Raw genomic sequence first — 17,417 nt, 5'->3', positions numbered from 1 at the left:
TTATTATTAATTTCAATGAACATCTACAGAGATTTTGTAATTCCATTCATTCATGATGCACTTTTCTCCCAACCCACTCACCCCCACACCCACCCCCAGTTCTCTTCTCTCCTTGAAAAGCAAAGGAAAAACTCCTGCATTGGTACACAATCTTTTTTTGAGGGGAGCGAAGAAAGAAAACTATTTATACACATATGATCAGGTTGTATGTTGTTTTCTTTTAAAATAAGCAGATGATTTATTATAGTAAAAAATGAATACCATTTCTGATTTCATAAGATCTTTTACTATGTTAAGGAGTCCTGGTGGCATAATGTTAAGTGTTATGCTGTAAATCAGAAGGTCAGTGGTTTGACTCCACTACCTACAAGATGAGGCAGCCTCTTCTCATAAACACTCCCCGTCTTGTAACCCTGGTGGGCTGCTACAAGTAGGTATCAACTCAATGGCAGTGGTTTGGTTAACACCATACAATGTGCTTAACTGTATTTTTATGAAGATTATATGTACTTATTATATACATGCCATTATGATACTCTGAAGAAGTATTATCTTTATCAGTTTAATAGCTGTTCCACAAAACATCTGGAATTTGGTAGTTTAAAATAACAAAATTTACACAATATATGTACATAAACTTGTTGAGTCATTTTTACTAAATATGTGCTGTGCTTCATTTTCAATGCTGTATGGAAATGACTTTGCTATGTTGGCCTGCAGTGATACCTTACTAATGCACAGTTACCCACTCAAGCACCTCCTTTTCTCTGAGCTGTGAGGAATACATGATCATTTTTCTCTCCCCATACTCTGCCCTCAGCAGGCTGCTGTGATTATCAACAGCAGCGGGAGCCCCTTTGAAGGCTTGCTAAAAGCTGATGAAGATGCTTAAAAGAGGTCTGTTTGCTGAAAATATCTGCTAACAAACAAGAATATATGTGAGTAAATATAATGTGCTCTTCTGATTTCTAAAATAAACATTTTCAAAAGCCTAATTGGTTGTTAAGGGTTTTGTTTTTCCTAGTTGTAGTCTTGAGTGAAAATGTTAATATCTAAATTAGAGATGATTTAAAAATTTTTGATCTTTATTTTTCACAGCTGATAGTTTCAGAAATTAAAAACTCAGAAAATTCTGAGTTAAGCGAGTGGACCAGTGGTAAAGAGCTGTGCCGCAGTCCCAAAAGCACACAGTTCAAATTCACTAGTTGCTCAGTGGGAGAAGAATGGGCAGTCTCCTCCCATGTGATTTACTGCTTCTGGTGGGTCAGCTGTGGGTCGGTTCTGACTTGACAGCACACAACAACAAAGTAATTCTGGCATATGGAGCTAGCAAAAAGAAAAAGGGACTAAAAATCAAAGATGAAAATAGCTGTTAATTAAGATTTCAGTAAAACCTATTTAAACAAGCATTATTTATCAGGATACCAATTATCTATTACACACGTTTTAAATTTTCAAAATCAATTCATGTGGAGCTAGGTGAGAAGAATGGCCCAAATAAAAGCATATTTAGTAAGATGTAGGTACAGAGTGGCTCTATGCTGTTTTAAAAAAGAAAGGAAGTTCTAGTAAAGCATGTTTGGAGACTATAAAAGGCATGGAAATAACACTTATAAACTACAACATTGGAAAAGAAAAATAATGTGATCAATTAAAAGGTCAAAAGTTAGCAGATACTACTGAAAAGCATTTTAAGTAGAAAAGTTCAAGGATTAAGTGCACACATGTTTATAATGTGTCATAATCCATATTGAAATTCTAAGAAAAAGAACTGATGGGTAACTCTTGTGGCCTCGTGGTAAGAAGCTGTGCTGCCAACCCAAAGGCTTACTGTTTGACTCAACCAGCTGCTCTGAGGGAGAAAGGCAGGCAGTCTCCTCCCTTGTAATTTACTACTACCTCTGAAAACCTGCTGGGGGGCCAGCTATGAGTGGGTTCTGTCTATGTGGCAAACAATAGCTGATTAAGCAAATCAAGATCTTCCCTATGCACCATAAAGTCAACTGGGAAAAAAAAACCCAACCCCAAATTATATATACCACTCAATGAAGCATTACTAAAATATTACACGAACATCTCAGGATAAACTTAACAGGAGATGTGAAATACACTTGAAGCGACATGGAGGATATTTTACTAAAGGGCATTAAAGACTGGAGAACCAATACCAGGCAATTATGGAGAATGAAATATATACTCATCTACTACTAGGCTATCAATCTGTTGTGCTGTGGTGGCTTGCAAGTTGCTGTAATGCTGTAAACTATGCTGAAAAATACTGCGAGGGTGGACAGGTTTCAGTGACACTTCCAAACGAAGACTAGGAAGAAAAGGATGGTGATGAACTTCCAAAAATTAGCTACTGAAAACCTTAAGGATTTTCACAACAGAACAGTAAGGACACAGGATGAATTCTTCTCTGTGCCATGAAGCAAAGGGCCAGCAGGATTAAGGGCTAATAGGTTGGCCCAATATCTGCAATGATGGAGTCAACGTGAGGATGACAGAGGACCCGACAACATAATAGTTCTATTCTGTATATAAGGTCAACTCAGCTACCCTCATATTTTATTTCAATCTTCATAATAACTATTGATTAACATAGTCAGTGCTCCTGTCACAAATATGCTAGGCTAAACAAATACCCTTTACTGCATGCAGCCCCACTAGCAGAGGGAGATTGCACCTGCTCTGCTCTAGCTGGATCTGATGAGCTCTGGCTGTCATTCTTTGAACCCTTAAGTCCTATCTTCTCATAAAAAGCTAACAAGACACCTGTATTTCTCATCACTATTTGAACTCTACAATGTCTAGCCAGCACCGCGTCTTGCACGCAGTGCTCACTGACTCGTAGTTGCACCAACGAGAGGGAAAGCTTGCTTTCTCCTTTGGTCCACAGGGTCAAAGGCGCTTGGAGAAGTTGAGTTAAGCCACCTCATTTTTCCAAACCCTCTGAGCTCCTACCCAACCCCAACCCTCGCGCAGGCTCCCGGCACCCCACCCATACTCGCCCCAGCCCGCTTCCGGCCGGAAGCCAGACGCCACGCGCCGTAAATACCTGCGTGGCGGCGCAACTGTGAGCGGTTGGTCGGGCCGCCGGGGGTCTCACCAGTCGCTGCAAGGCAGACCGGGCGCTTCCTGTTCCCGTGTGCGCGGAGTTTACGGGTCCGCCACTCTTCAGACATGTGCTCGACGCCGAGACTGCCGACGCCAGGCTCCTTGCTCACCGTGCGGGTGTCCTTCGTAGACGTGCAACCCGAGGTGATCCCTGTGCAGCTCTGGGGGCTGTTGGGCGAGCGGCGGCAGGAATACGTGCGGCTCAGCCGGGAGATCCAGGAGGCGGCGGCCACGCGCGGCCCGTGGGCGCTGGGAGGCGCTTCGGCATCGCCGGGCGAGCTGTGCCTGGTGCAGATGGGGCTGCTGTGGCACCGCTGCCGCGTCGTCAGCCAGCAGGCGCAGGAGAGCCGCGTCTTCCTGCTCGACGAGGGCCGCACCATCACGGCGGGCGCCGGCTCGCTGGCGCCTGGGCGCAGGGAGTTCTTCTACCTGCCCTCGGAGGTGCTGTGCTGCGTCCTGGCTGGCCTGGTGCCGGCGGGCGACGGCGGCGCGGGCGGTGGTGAGCCCCAGCACTGGCCGCCCAGCGCCACCGACTTCCTTAGCAACCTACAGGGCAAAGAACTGCAAGGGCGCGTCCTGGACGTGTTGCTCACTCGTCGCCTAGTCCTTCTGGAGGTACCCGATCTGTTACAGCGCATGCAGGAGCTCGGCCTGGCCCGCCAGGTGCCCGAGCCCCTCTTCCGCTCGCTGCTCAAGCGCCATCTCAACTCTCTGACCAGGGGCCTGGAGCCTGGGGGCCCTGTCCTGCCTCGAGTCCTGCCCAAGCAACAGCAGCCTGGGCTCGATTACTTCTACCCACAGCTGCAGCTGGGCGTCACGGAGCCCGTGGTGGTGACCCAGGTGTGCCATCCCCATCGCATCCATTGCCAGCTCCGGAGCCTGTCGCAGGAGATCCTCCGGCTCTCTGACAGCATGGCCCAGGTGTACAGGGGGTCAGCCGGGTCTGGGGAAGAGAACCCGATCAGCGCCAACTGGGAGGAGAAGGAGGACAAAGAAGAGAGCCCAGACAAGCCAGGCGCACCGTGCGCCTCGTGTGGGTTGGATGGACGTTGGTACAGGGCGCTGCTGCTGGAAACATTCCGGCCTCAGCGCTGTGCCCAGGTGCTTCACGTAGACTACGGAAGGAAGGAATTAGTGAGTTGCAGCAGTCTCAAGTACTTGCTGCCAGAATATTTCCGAATGCCAGTGGTGACCTACCCTTGTGCTCTGTATGGACTCTGGGATGGCGGGAGAGGCTGGTCGAGGTCCCAGGTCGGTGACCTGAAAGCGCTGATCCTGGGCCAGGCAGTGAATGCCAAGATTGAGTTTTACTGTTCCTTTGAGCATGTGTACTATGTCACGCTGTATGGAGAAGACGGAAAGAATCTAAACAGCGTGTTTGGAGTCCGCTTGTGTTGCCTGGCTGACAGATTCCTACAGGACCAGGGAAGAGATGAGGAGGAGGAGGAGGAAGAGCCTGATGCTCTTGAAGCTCAATCTCCTTCTGAAGAGATGGAGGCAGAGATGTCATCCTCAGCCTTACGATCTATCAGGTTGAAGATGAATGCCTTCTACGATGCCCAGGTAGAGTTTATTAAAAGTCCTTCTGAGTTTTGGATTAGGTTGAGGAAACACACTAGCACCTTCAACAAGCTGATGAGAAAAATGTGCAGTTTCTATTCCTCAGCTGCTAAACTGGATGGTGTAGTTCTGAAACCCGAACCTGACGATCTGTGCTGTGTCAAGTGGAAAGAAAATGGCTATTATAGGGCCATCGTCACCCGATTAGATGACAGAAGCGTAGATGTATTCTTGGTTGACCGAGGCAATTCAGAAAATGTGGACTGGTATGATGTCCGGATGTTGCTGCCTCAGTTTAGGCGGCTCCCCATATTGGCTCTGAAATGCACTCTAGCTGATATCTGGCCTTTGGGGACAAGTTGGAGCCAGGAGGCAATTTCCTTTTTTAACAAGACTGTGCTCCACAAAGAATTAGTGATCCATGTTCTTGATAAGCTGGACCATCATCAGTATGTTATTGAGATTCTTGATGAATCGAGAGCAGGGGAAGAAAATATTAGTAAGGTCATTGCTCAAGCTGGATATGCTAAATATGAGGAATTTGAAGCAAAGGATAATATCCCAGTCAGTCTGTATTCCCCAAGCCATTTTACTGCAGCAAATAACAAAATATCTGCTATTAAGAAAGTAGACCTGAAAACAGATAGAGATTCTAAAACTGCGTTTGTTTCAGAAGCTTTGCCTGGCATACCAATGGTTGGAAATGTTTCGGCTGGATTTATATGGCAGGGAAAAGAGGAAAGATCATTGGTTTTTACTCCACTTACACCGAATTTCTTGCAAATCAAGCTAGGCTCTCCTTGTAAAGGAGATCTAGAAGTTGGAAGCACAGTGGAAGTCAGAGTGTCTTACGTTGAAAGCCCTGGTTATTTCTGGTGCCAGCTGACTAAGAACATGCAAGAATTTAGAATACTAATGAGTAATATTCAGGACTATTGCAAAAATATAGCTGCACCTTATCGGGGAACGACCCCAGCTTGTTTGGCAAAACGGACAGTAAATGGAAAATGGGCCAGGGCTTTGATTAGTGAGACACAATCTGCAGAACACGTCAAAGTAATGTTTGTCGATTATGGAAACAAAGATACGGTACCTTTGAAGAGTATTTATTCAATCAGTGAAGAATTCCTTACAGTTAAGACTCAGGCTTTTAGGTGCAGTCTTTATAATTTAATTCAGCCAACTGGTCAGAATCCCTTTGTTTGGGATGAGAAGGCAATACAAGAGTTTAATGAGTTTATATATAATACATGTGAAAGTAGTCTAGAACTAAAATGTACAATATTTGCTTTGGCATCCATGGGCGATGAAGAATTCTTTAATGTTGTGGATCTGCTAACACCCTTTCAGAGTGCATGCCATACTTTGGTCGAAAAGGGCTTTGCAAGACCAGTAAAACTTCAGAAGCCTCTAGATCCTGCTGTTCAGCTGCATTCCTACTATTATTCTACACATGATATGAAAATCGGAAGTGAGGAATTGGTATATATAACTCATGTTGATGACCCCTGGACCTTTTATTGTCAACTGGCAAGAAATGCAAATCTTATAGAACAGTTGTCATGTAACATTATACAGTTAAGTAAAGTTTTACTGAATTTAAAAACATCCCCCGTGGGCTGTGGAACCTTGTGTCTTGCCAGGTATACTGATGAAAACTGGTACAGAGGGACAGTAATAGAAAAAGACCCAAACAAGATCTTCTTTGTTGATTTTGGGAATGTTTGTGTGGTAGCCTGTGATGATGTGCTTCCCATACCTAGTGATGCATATGATGTCTTACTCTATCCCATGCAAGCTGTTAAATGTTCATTGTCTGATATTCCTAGTGATATACCAAAAGCAGTCACAGAGTGGTTTCAGGAGATGGTTTTAGACAAATCCTTGAAGGCACTAGTGGTGGCAAAAGATCCTGATGGAAGACTCGTTATAGAACTGTATGACGGCACTGTTCAAATTAATGCCCGTGTAAATGAAAAGCTAGGGCTTCTGGGTTACAAAGACAAGGAGAGAAAGAAAGAAGAAAGTAAAATACTTCTCTTTACAACAGAGCCTCCTGAAGAAGATAAAGAAAATATGAGGTCACCTAGAAAATATTTGAGTAAGTTGGCAGAGGACAAATTTTGCAGTCAGGAGATCTCGGGAGACTTACACACATCTAAAACCAGGTCATCATTTAAGCCACACCCGTTTTCACAGAGTTCCATAAAGGCACACTTTCCATCCCAGAACTCTGTGGGAAATAAAAGCAATGAAGTGTCTCCATCAAAAACAGAAAAGGAGAGAACTTTTGCTAAGTCACCTTTAAAGGGCCCCAAACTAGACTTCACTGCATCTGAGAAAATGCCAAGAGACTCTCATAAAGATTTGCCTATCAAATTTTCTGATTTCCCTCAGAAGACTATAAAACCTGGCTTTAGAACAACCATTTATGTTTCTCACATAAATGACTTTTTAGACTTTTATGTTCAACTGTTAGAAGATGAAGCTGAAATTAATTGCCTTTCGGAAAGACTGAATGGTGTGAGAACAAGGCCTGAGTATTATGCAGGTCCACCTTTGCAAAGAGGGGATGTAATATGTGCTGTTTTTCCAGAAGACAATTTATGGTATCGAGCTATGGTCAAGGAGAAAAAACATAATGACCTTTTATCTGTACAGTTTATAGATTACGGCAATGATTCTGTGATTGCTACTAACAAAATAGGTAGCCTCAACCCAGTTAATGCAATGTTACCAGGATTGTGCATTCACTGTTCATTAAGGGGCCTTTGGACTCCTGAGATGATAAACCACGAGGAAATGACACATTACTTTTCCCAAAGGACATGTGAGGCTCAAATACAATGTGAGTTTGTTACATTTCAAGATAGATGGGAAGTGGTTCTTGCTGATGAACATGGGAACATAGCAGAAGATATGATCAGCAGATTTAGTTTCACTGAAAAATCTCAAGAAGGATTTTCTACCCAAGTAATTAAAGGTGCTCATGCAAAGTCTGTTAATAGATCAGACGTTGATACGTCAGTATTTCTTAACTGGTATAATCCAGATATGAAGACGGTGAGAGTTTACGCATCTGTTATAAATGGACCTGAATACTTTTGGTGTCAGTTTGCCAATACTGAAAAACTTCAGTATTTAGAAGGGGAAGTCCAGACTGCTGGAGAAATAGGAACAAAGTGGGGAAATAACATTACATATCCACATGTAGGAGATCCCTGCATTGTCAAGTACAGAGAAGATGGGAAGTTCTATAGGGCTCTTATCACTAATATTTGTGAAGATTATCTAGTATCTGTCAGGCTGGTAGACTTTGGAAACCTTGAAGACTGTGTGGACCCAAAAACACTCTGCAGTATTCCTCCTGAACTTCTCTTCCCCATACAAGCCTTCCCATGTTGCCTCTCAGGATTTAACATTTCAGAAGGAGTGTGTTCTCCAGAAGGAAATGACTATTTTTTTGAAATAGTAACTGAAGAAGTGTTGGATCTAACCATCCTAGAGCTTAAAAAGGATGTCTGTGATATCCCATTAGCAATCGTTGACTTGAAAAGCAAGGGTGAAAGTATTAATGAGAAAATGAAAAAGTACTCTAAGAGTGGTGTGCCTACAAGTGACCCACCCTGTGAAAAAAGTGATTCAGAAACACAGCGAAGCTGTGAGTTGCCCAGCCTCGACGGTGAACATAAGAACCAAAGTAATGAAGCAGAAAAGGATGAAACAGTAATGGTGGAACGGCAGGTAGATGAGATTCCTGAAAAAATGGAAAAGGATTTAGACATTATTGAAATCAAATCACTGGAATCCTATGATCATGAAACAAAACCTATTTTTGAAGCCTTTGAAAATTCAGAAGAGGAGCTTGGTAGTAAGGTCTTGGAAGATAAACTAGAGTCCCCTTTGATAGACGAAACAACGTTCGGTAAAAATCTAAGTAATGCACATAACGAGCTGGCCCCATGTGCAAATGAACCAGAAGAGATACAGAAAGTAAATTCACCTCCAGTACTCCTTTCTCCACATAGTGAGTCGAAGGACTTATTAGAGCTCGAATCCATTGAGTCACAGCTTTCTCTATTTGGGAAGGAAAGGAAAGATGAATTCAGCCTGATGCCTCCACTTTTCTCCCAAGGCTGTGACACAGAAGCCACCATGGATCCATTTCTAGAGCAGTTTCCACCCCAGGCTAATGCAGAGAAACATCTGGAATTGACATTCGCTGCAGCCCAGCTGTCCCTAGAGGATAAAATAAATGCTTTGTCTCTAAGACTTAGTCAGAAAGCCCAAGAGTCTGCATACGCTGAAGTCCCCAGAATGTCCAGTTACGCAGGGTGTTTTGATGAGCAGCCCAGCATCCTGTTCGATCTCCATGGAAAGAATGACAGTCTCAAACTGCCAAGTGAAATGAGTATATTTAAAGAATTGGCAGGATATAAAAACAGGGATATAATTTCACCACTGACTTCTTTGTTCTCTGAAGAAGAATCTGGAGATGAAAGAAAGCACAATAATATTTTACTGGATCCTATCTCAGGTATGTGGAATTCTTTTTTTCCAATCACTTTATTTAGCCTGTTCACAATCTGTGATATGTAGAGTGACCCAACCATGTTTTGGGACTTAGTGGGAAGCCTATCCCACTTTTAGTATATGATTCTTCCTAGTAGTAGCCTGTATAAGTGCCTGAAGCTGGAGAAATGGGCTTCATCCCAACAACTCCAGGAACAGACATATGTGCCTAAGAGGTGTATTAACTCTGCCTGTTTTAAAAAATTTTCCCTATTTCATTCAAAATGCATTCCACTACTGGAAGCATAGGGCTTTGGTGGCCTAATGGTAAAAAGTTGCACTGCAATCCCAAAGGCACCTGGTTCAAATCCACCAGATGCTCCATGGGAACAGGATGGATAATCTTCTCACATGTGATTTACTGCTTCTGAAAACCCACTGGAGGGTCACCTATTGGTCAGTTCTAAATTTAAGGGCATCTGAAAACACAGGGTTTAAACAAAAGACTGAAAGCAGAGGATAATTTGATCTTCTATGATGTCCATAGCCATTGATTCAATTCTGATTGGTAGGTCCCACCATTGAGTTTCTGGGGATGCAAATCCTTATGGTAGGATACTGCCCATCTCTCTCTCACAGAGCACTTGGTGGCTTCAAACTTTGGACTTTTTGATTAGCAGCATAACACGTAACACACTATGCCACCAGAACTCGTCATTAGGTTTGAAAGGGTTCTGTTTGAGTTAACACCATTCAGTAATAACTTGCTTTAGGAACAAAAGGGAAACTTATCTGAAATTTTTAAAAATTACTTTTGAGGAGGAGAAAGGCTGAAACTTGGGGAGTGAATCAGATTTGGGTTTTAAACATTAGGGGGGAATATCTTGTGAAATAAATGTAAGCTGTAACTTTTATATAGTGAATGAAATGCTGAATGTGTTCATGTCATGCTTGAAAGTTGGATGCATCAAACTTGTAAGTTCCCCAAAGCAATCACAATTAAAATAAAAAGAATCTTGCAGCGCAGGAGAGGAAGACCCTCGATGAGATGGATTGATTCTGTGATTGGGGTGGTGGGAGTGAGCGTGTCGGAGATGGCGAGATTGACACAGGATAGAGCAGCATTTAGGGCTCTTGTACATAGGGTCGCTCTGAGTCGCAAGTGACTTGATGGCACATAACAAGCAGCAACAATCAAAATAAGTTTTATAAGTTAGAAACTGTAGTATTTCTTTGCCAACTATAGTTGAAGCATTAGGAACTCTGATAGTGTAGTCCCTAGGGTGTTTGAAGATAACCCAGATGCCAAAGCTCATTAACAGTTTGAATCCACCAGTGACTCTTGGAGGGTAAAAGATGCCATACGATTTACAGTCTTGAAGCTCAATGAAGTAGCATCAACTTTGAGTTGGTTCTTATCCAGTGGCCGTGCATGAATGAATGAGAGATTTAGACATGAACTTTTATTCGAGTTCATTTTAGTAGATCTAACAGTTCTGTTTCATTCTGTTAGCTTAAACAAAAGATTAGAAGGATAGAGAAAAGGAACCCTGGTAGTATAGTGTGTTGTCTGTCAGGCTCCTAATGAAAGATTGACAGACTCACCAACCACTGTTGAAATTTACATCCTTAGAAACCTGAAATGGAGTCACTGTGAATGAGGAGAGAACTTGACAGCAGTGGATATTTCATAAAAATGTGATCTTTAATGTATTTTTGTTCTTTTTATTTTCTTTGATACTTTAAAAAATTTTAAATGACATTAAATGGTCAACTTTCAGGGTGGTTGGATTAGTTTTTTGTAACCAGTGTTAAGACTTTTTAAAGGTCAGTTTTTTTGTTTCTAAATTCAAGTAATTGTACAAAATTTTTTAAATAGAATAAGGAGAATGGAAAGCACTGTAATCATTTTTTCATGTATTTTGTTGTTGTTGTTGTGTACCATAGAGTTGGAATTGATCTATAGCTGACCCTCCAGCGGGTTTTCAAAGGCAGTTAATCACATGGAAGGAGATTGCCCATCCTTCTCCCATGGAGCAGCTGGTGGAGCAGCTGGTGTCCGGGATTGCAGCACAGCTTCTTGCCACTAGACCTCCAGAGCCATTTCACTGTATAACACTGTTTACCCCTTGTTAACAATTCATTGTTCTCATGTTGATTCTGACTGCTAGTAAAGCTGTCCTGTAGGATTGACAGGCCCTTACTTTCTGCAAGCTCACAGTCATATCTTTCAGCAGAGCAGCTGGTGAGTTTGAGCTGCCAACCTTTCAAGTACTTTAATATCTGTACCACCAGGGCTTCTTCCACAGAAGGCTGTCTATCTATATAAGTTGTGGTTTGTTTTTCTTTAAATATTTTTGTTTGTCCTTTTATAATACTTTTTTCATTGTTGAACATTTTCTAACCCTCCTCCAACCCATGCATTGTTCCAGATTCTTTCATAAATATAATGCCTAGTCATATATTCGTTTTGGACAGTTCTTCCCCTCACCTCTTCTAATCCAGTGTTCATTATCTATCCACTCTTCTCCCATTTTATCTCCAACCACCACTCCCATGTCTGCCCTATTTTATAATAGCAGTGTTATGCAGTGTTTGTCCTTTTGTGACTGAGATATTTCTGTCAGCATAATGTCCTCCACGTTCACCCATGTTGTATAATGTTTTACAAGCTCGTAGTTTTTTTAGTGCTGTGTACTATTCTGATGTGTGAACGCACCATTGTTTTTCTATCTATTGATTTGGAAGCAGGAGTGGCATCCGCTTCCTAAACAACATGCCTCTGGAAACTCTATGAACTTTGATACATGTTGATAGTTGTAGAGGGGCTTCGGGCCTTTTGTTCACATGGTCGCTATGAGTCATGCTCGACTTGAAGGCAGTCACCAACAACATCTGTTGATAGGCATTTGGATTGCTTCCATCTCTTTGTGGTTGTGAATAACACAGCAATAAACATGAGTGTGCATGTTTTGTTGGCTTTTTAAAAAACAGAGACTGTACAATATTGAGTTCTACACTTTAATCTCTTAAATAGGCTTTACAAAGATTTTAGTTGCATAGTTTACCTGTGGGTATACCAGAATTTATTGAACTATCACCCAAGCTTTGATAGTTCTCACATTTTCATCATCATCATCATCATCATCATCATCATCATCATCATCATAATAATAATAATAACTGACTTGGTGTTAAGAATATTGGCTTGCTTACTGCTATTTCATTGTAGGAGTGGCTAGTGGCACAATAGATCACATTACTTGTAGCAATTATTCCAGTGGCCATTTTCCATATTAGAAATCAAGTTTACATCCTTGTGATGGTGCTGTTTCTAAGGGAAAGCAGTAAGGGACTGTGTGGACAGGAGCTCTGAAATAATTGAAATTAAAATTGAGAAAAAGGGACAGATGTAATTCTATATACTACAGCAGTGTACTAATTACATAATATTGACTATATAGGGAGGTCTGGTGGCCTGATGGGTAAGGACTTGCACTACCAACCCAAAGCCAGGACGTTCAAATCCAAAGCCAGGAGGTTCAAATCCACTAGATGCTCCTCAGGAGAAAGGTGAACTGTCTCCTCACATATGATTTACTGTCTCTGATATCCAGCTGATGAGTCACCCTTAAATTGGTTCCAACTCAACAGCACATAACAGTGGCACTGACTATATAGGAATATTTGTAGTGCTTCCCTTGTGTACCTAGTATTAAGAAATTAAAAGTTATGGATTGTTTATTCACTTTGTTCACTCTAGCAGCCCAACCAGAGAACACATATACACTAAAAGGATTTACTGTTGGATCCAAATGTGTTGTGTGGTCAAGTCTAAGAAACATGTGGTCTAAGTGTGAGATACTGGAAACAGGTGAAGGAGGGACAAAGGTAAGTGAAATTTTAATATGCTAAATGAAAATATAGTACTGAAGAGCAACAGTGTCAGTCTGGAGAATAAGGTGTGTGTGATCAAGGCCATGGTCTTTGCAATTACTTGCTATGTGTCAGAAAGCTGGACAATGATGAGTGATGATAGAAGGATAATTGATACCTTTGAGCAATGGTGCTGGAGACGAGTATTGAATATAACATGGACTGCTAGGAGGACAAAGAGGTTCATCTTGGAGAGGGTAAAACCAGGCTGTTCCTTAGAGACAGAGATTCTGAACCTCCATCTGACATACTTTGGGCATGCTGCAAAGAGGGATCAGTCCTTGAAGAGGACTTGGGAGGGGGGACTGGACAAAAGAGGAAGACCCTGGATGAGATGGATTGACTCACTAGGGTAATGGGGATAGATCTAGTGTCAGAGACAATAAGGTTGGCACAGGGTAGAGCAGAGTTTAGGGATGTGTCACTATGAGTGGCAGGCAACTCAACGGCACATAACAACTGAAAATGTGCTTACAGACTGTGAGGGAAATGTTATCAGCCTTTGATGGGCAAAGAATGCAATTCAACAGATGTTTATTTGCCCATTCCCTCTGTTATTTGATGCAGTGCAGAAATCTAGTCCACATTTAAGCATTTGAGCAAGAAATTGTCTTGGACTCCGTCTTCTTCTTTTTTTTTTGTCTGTGGCCAGGGAGATTTTTATTATTCTTGTGAAAATATACAGAAAATTTCATCTCAATTTCTCCGTGGTTAATTTAGTAACATTAACTACATTCTGCAATTCGTGCAGCCATCTTTGCTATTTCCCCCATTATTTTATTGTACAATTAATGTAACCCCAATGCTCCTTAAGCCAAAGTTCCATCCAGGGGGACTCTAGCCAGTGCAATCATAGTCAATCAGTGACCTTGAGGAGACAACTTTTTCAAAGCCAGGTTGTTGTGCCTTGTTAGAACTGATTCATAGCTGGCCCTCTAGCAGGTTTTCAGAGGCAGTAAATAGCACAGGAGATTGCCTGTCCCTCTCCCATGGGGCAGCTGGTAGATTTGTACTATGTCTCTTTGAGACTGCAGCACAGCTTCTTATGATGAGGCAACCGGGGCTCCCTTTTTAAAGCCATACTCATCCCAGAGTAGATTCTATGCAGCCAAAGACAGGAAGGACAATGGCAGTTTCATCATCTCGTGAAGCCTTGTAGGTTCCAGGCAACCTCAGCATGCATCTCCAAGCCACATTCCTTTTATTTTATAAATCTCCACTGTTGTTAAGTGCTGTTGAGTCGTAGGTGACTCATAGCAACCCTATGAAGGAAAGTCCTCAACATTTGTGTGACTTTCATCCTCTCTCCAGGTTCATGAGGTTTCCAGAGGCAAGCTATTATGGAAGTGGATGCCACTCCTGCTTCCAATCCTTATTCTTCTTCCTATCTGAAATCCTGTCTGTCACCAAACCCCACACTTTTCCCTTCTTAGCTCTTAGTTGTAAAATTAAAACAAAACCAAACCTTTTTTTTGTCCTTGTCTTATATGAGTCACTCACATCACAGCTAGATTATTCTAAAAGATTACTTTTATCCAGTCTTCTTCAGCTCGTGCTCCTCACTGCCAGTGTCAAGTTTTCCAACGGAAATTTGACCTCATAATTTCCTGGTGTACCACTTTCCAAGGACTGAATTGTGTTTCTTACTCTTGTTCTGAAAACCATCTATCCCAGAATTCCCAAGTGTGTTTTTAAAATTACAGATTCCTGGTCTTTGCCCTGCAGTGCTGACTCAGAATTTCTGGGGTAAGATCCAGGGATATATATGCTCATATCATTAAAACTTGACTACCAGTGGTCTACAGTATAAAAGTCCAGCTCATTTTTTTTTTATATCCAGCTTAACCACATGGTGTAATAGGTCCTCTTGAGCCTCCAGCTACCTCTTCAGCCTTCCATCTTCTTTCTTATATTTTGTATTAAATAGACAGACATTCAACTTTGTGAGTTCTCTCATGGATTCCCTTTGATTGCTTAATTGTCTTTAGTAATGCAGCACCATTTGTCATTCTCTCCTGCTCTCAAATAGGTTAACTCCCACATATCTTTAAAGCAGCTTACATTACTGTGGGGAGCTCTAGCTTAGTGGTAAGGAGTTGTACTGCCAACCCAGAGGTACATGGTTCAAATCCACCAGCTGCTTTATGGGAGGATGAGAAATCTCTTCTTGTGTGATTTACTCCCTCTAAAAACCTGCTGGAGGGTCAGCTATGAGTTGATTCTCACTCAATGACAACACAACATTACTTTAGACCTTCTCATCCCTATCCTTCTCCACCAATAGAGCTTTATGGCTGAATCAGACTCTTCTGCTTCCTCTTACGGAAGTCTGTATTTCTTTAGCGTTACCCTGCTTCAAGAACTCTTTCTCCACCAGATTTTTGTTAAAGTAAGACCTAAATTTCATCCATCTTTGATCTCCAGGCATTCATTGGTTGTACTGAATTGAAGCATAAACTTGAAGTTTAAAAAAAAATCTTCATTGTTTTTTAAAAACACCCTTTTTTAAAAAAAAAAGATTTGATGCTCATCTAGATGATAACATAATTATGATAAAAACAAAAGGGGGGAAATATGGGAAGCCAATACTAAATATTTGTAATAAACTGAATGCTATTTAAAAAAATCTAAAAAAAGATTGGGTATGTATTTTAGCTTTTAGAACTTGCAGGTTTTTATTATAGTTTCTGTCTTCTCTTAAAGGTTTTGAACCTTTCAAATGGTACAGAGGAGATCGTAGATCCTGAGAATGTGTGGAACGGCATACCTAATTTGGAGAAGAGTCTGTCTGAGGTAAGGAATTATATAATCAGTACTTACAAAGTGCATTTCCTTCATATTGGAAGGTGACTTTCAGAGTTATTTCTAAAATCCTTGTGGTACAGAAAATTCAAGAAAAAAGGGGAAAAAATCATTTTAAAAAAGCAATTGAAGAAAAACTTTCTGAAACTCAGGGTTTCACGTTAGCATTTTTCAAGAAAATGGAAATTTCTTTGGTGCCATGGCTTTGAGCATTTTGGCACAGAAAATATGGCAAATGTGGCAAAACTATAGAGGAGAAAGACACCGTCATAAGTAGTATGTTTATCTAGGCATGGAGTTAGCAGTTTTGATTTTTTCCATAATTTTTATTTAAATGGAATATATAAATGCGACATCTACATATGTGGGGACCCTGGTGGTACAATCGCTAAGCACTTTTTTCTAACCATACTGGTCATATGATTTTTTTTTTGTTTGTTTTTATTTTTGTTTTGTATTGATTTGCTTACAAAGCTGAGCAATTCAGACCATGATTGGCATCAAACCTTGGTTACTAAACGCTGTTTTCCAGACATAGTTTGGGACATCAGATTTAAGACACCATTGGAGCTTTGGAGAATCTCTAGAGTCACCATAGGTAGTTCAGGTTTACCGTTCAAGCATGTTGAACCAGGGCAATCTGTATGGCCAGGTTGCCAGATGCATTCACACCCTACAGACTCTGGCCTTCTTTGCCAGGTTTGGTTGGTCAATGTATAGTCAAGAAGATGTGCCCCAAGTTATTAGAGAGTAGGTTGTGTTTGAATAGCACCTAACAAACCTGTTCAGGAGCTGGAGACGGCATGGCAGAATTGTCCCCCAGTGAACACCACCTGAACAACTTGTGTTTAAGACAGTGATGATCCTTGGCCCCCAGCTGAAACCATGGGAAGACTGTGAAGAAGCCCTCAGGGAGGCCCATAAACCTCAGCTAGCCCAATGACAGAAATGCTTCTGGGATGACTTACTCAGGGTGGAAGTGGCCAGAACCTCTGAGGTCTGGAGTGTGAGACCTGCAAAGTCAACTCTGTCAGTCATGCAGTAGGAAGAACTGCTTTTGTTCTCACCTCTCCTGCTTGCAGTATCATCCTCAGCATCCATAACTAATGGCTAGGCCCTGGTGGGTGCCTGATCTTCATAGAATTTGAATTGTGTTTCTTTTCCTTTTTAAAAATTATTTATCTATATCTAGATGAAAAAATTACATCTTTTTTTCCATCTGAACATTATTCTTTCCTCCATCAGCGACTGTTGGAACAAACTGGGAACATTCCCCGCCCACCCCCCCCCCCACCCCCCTAATCACAGGACATGGTTATATATGCTATGGGCAGAATATTGAATGATTTAGGAAGCATTGAAAGAAGATGGAAGGAGTATACAATCATTGTATCAAAAAGAATTGGCTGACACAGAAGAATTTCAAGAAACAACATATGATCAAGAGGCAATGATGATACGAACGGTTCGAATCCACCAGATGCTCTGCC

General features: G+C 41.7%; 1 protein-coding gene across 1 annotated transcript; it reads left to right on the top strand.

The window, feature by feature from the left end:
* Positions 1-3,183: 3,183 nt before the first annotated feature.
* Positions 3,184-16,870, top strand: TDRD6 (tudor domain containing 6). The gene is given in 5 exon segments (XM_006882129.1): positions 3,184-9,214; positions 12,956-13,080; positions 15,829-15,918; positions 16,402-16,487; positions 16,489-16,870. Coding segments are annotated over 5 exon segments (6,714 nt in total).
* Positions 16,871-17,417: the final 547 nt, after the last annotated feature.

Source organism: Elephantulus edwardii, unplaced genomic scaffold (genome assembly GCF_000299155.1).
Source record: "Elephantulus edwardii isolate Elephantulus edwardi_28Jun2011 unplaced genomic scaffold, EleEdw1.0 scaffold00017, whole genome shotgun sequence".
NCBI classification, from domain to species: Eukaryota; Metazoa; Chordata; class Mammalia; order Macroscelidea; family Macroscelididae; genus Elephantulus; species Elephantulus edwardii.
This window is presented reverse-complemented; position numbering and strand designations above follow the sequence as displayed.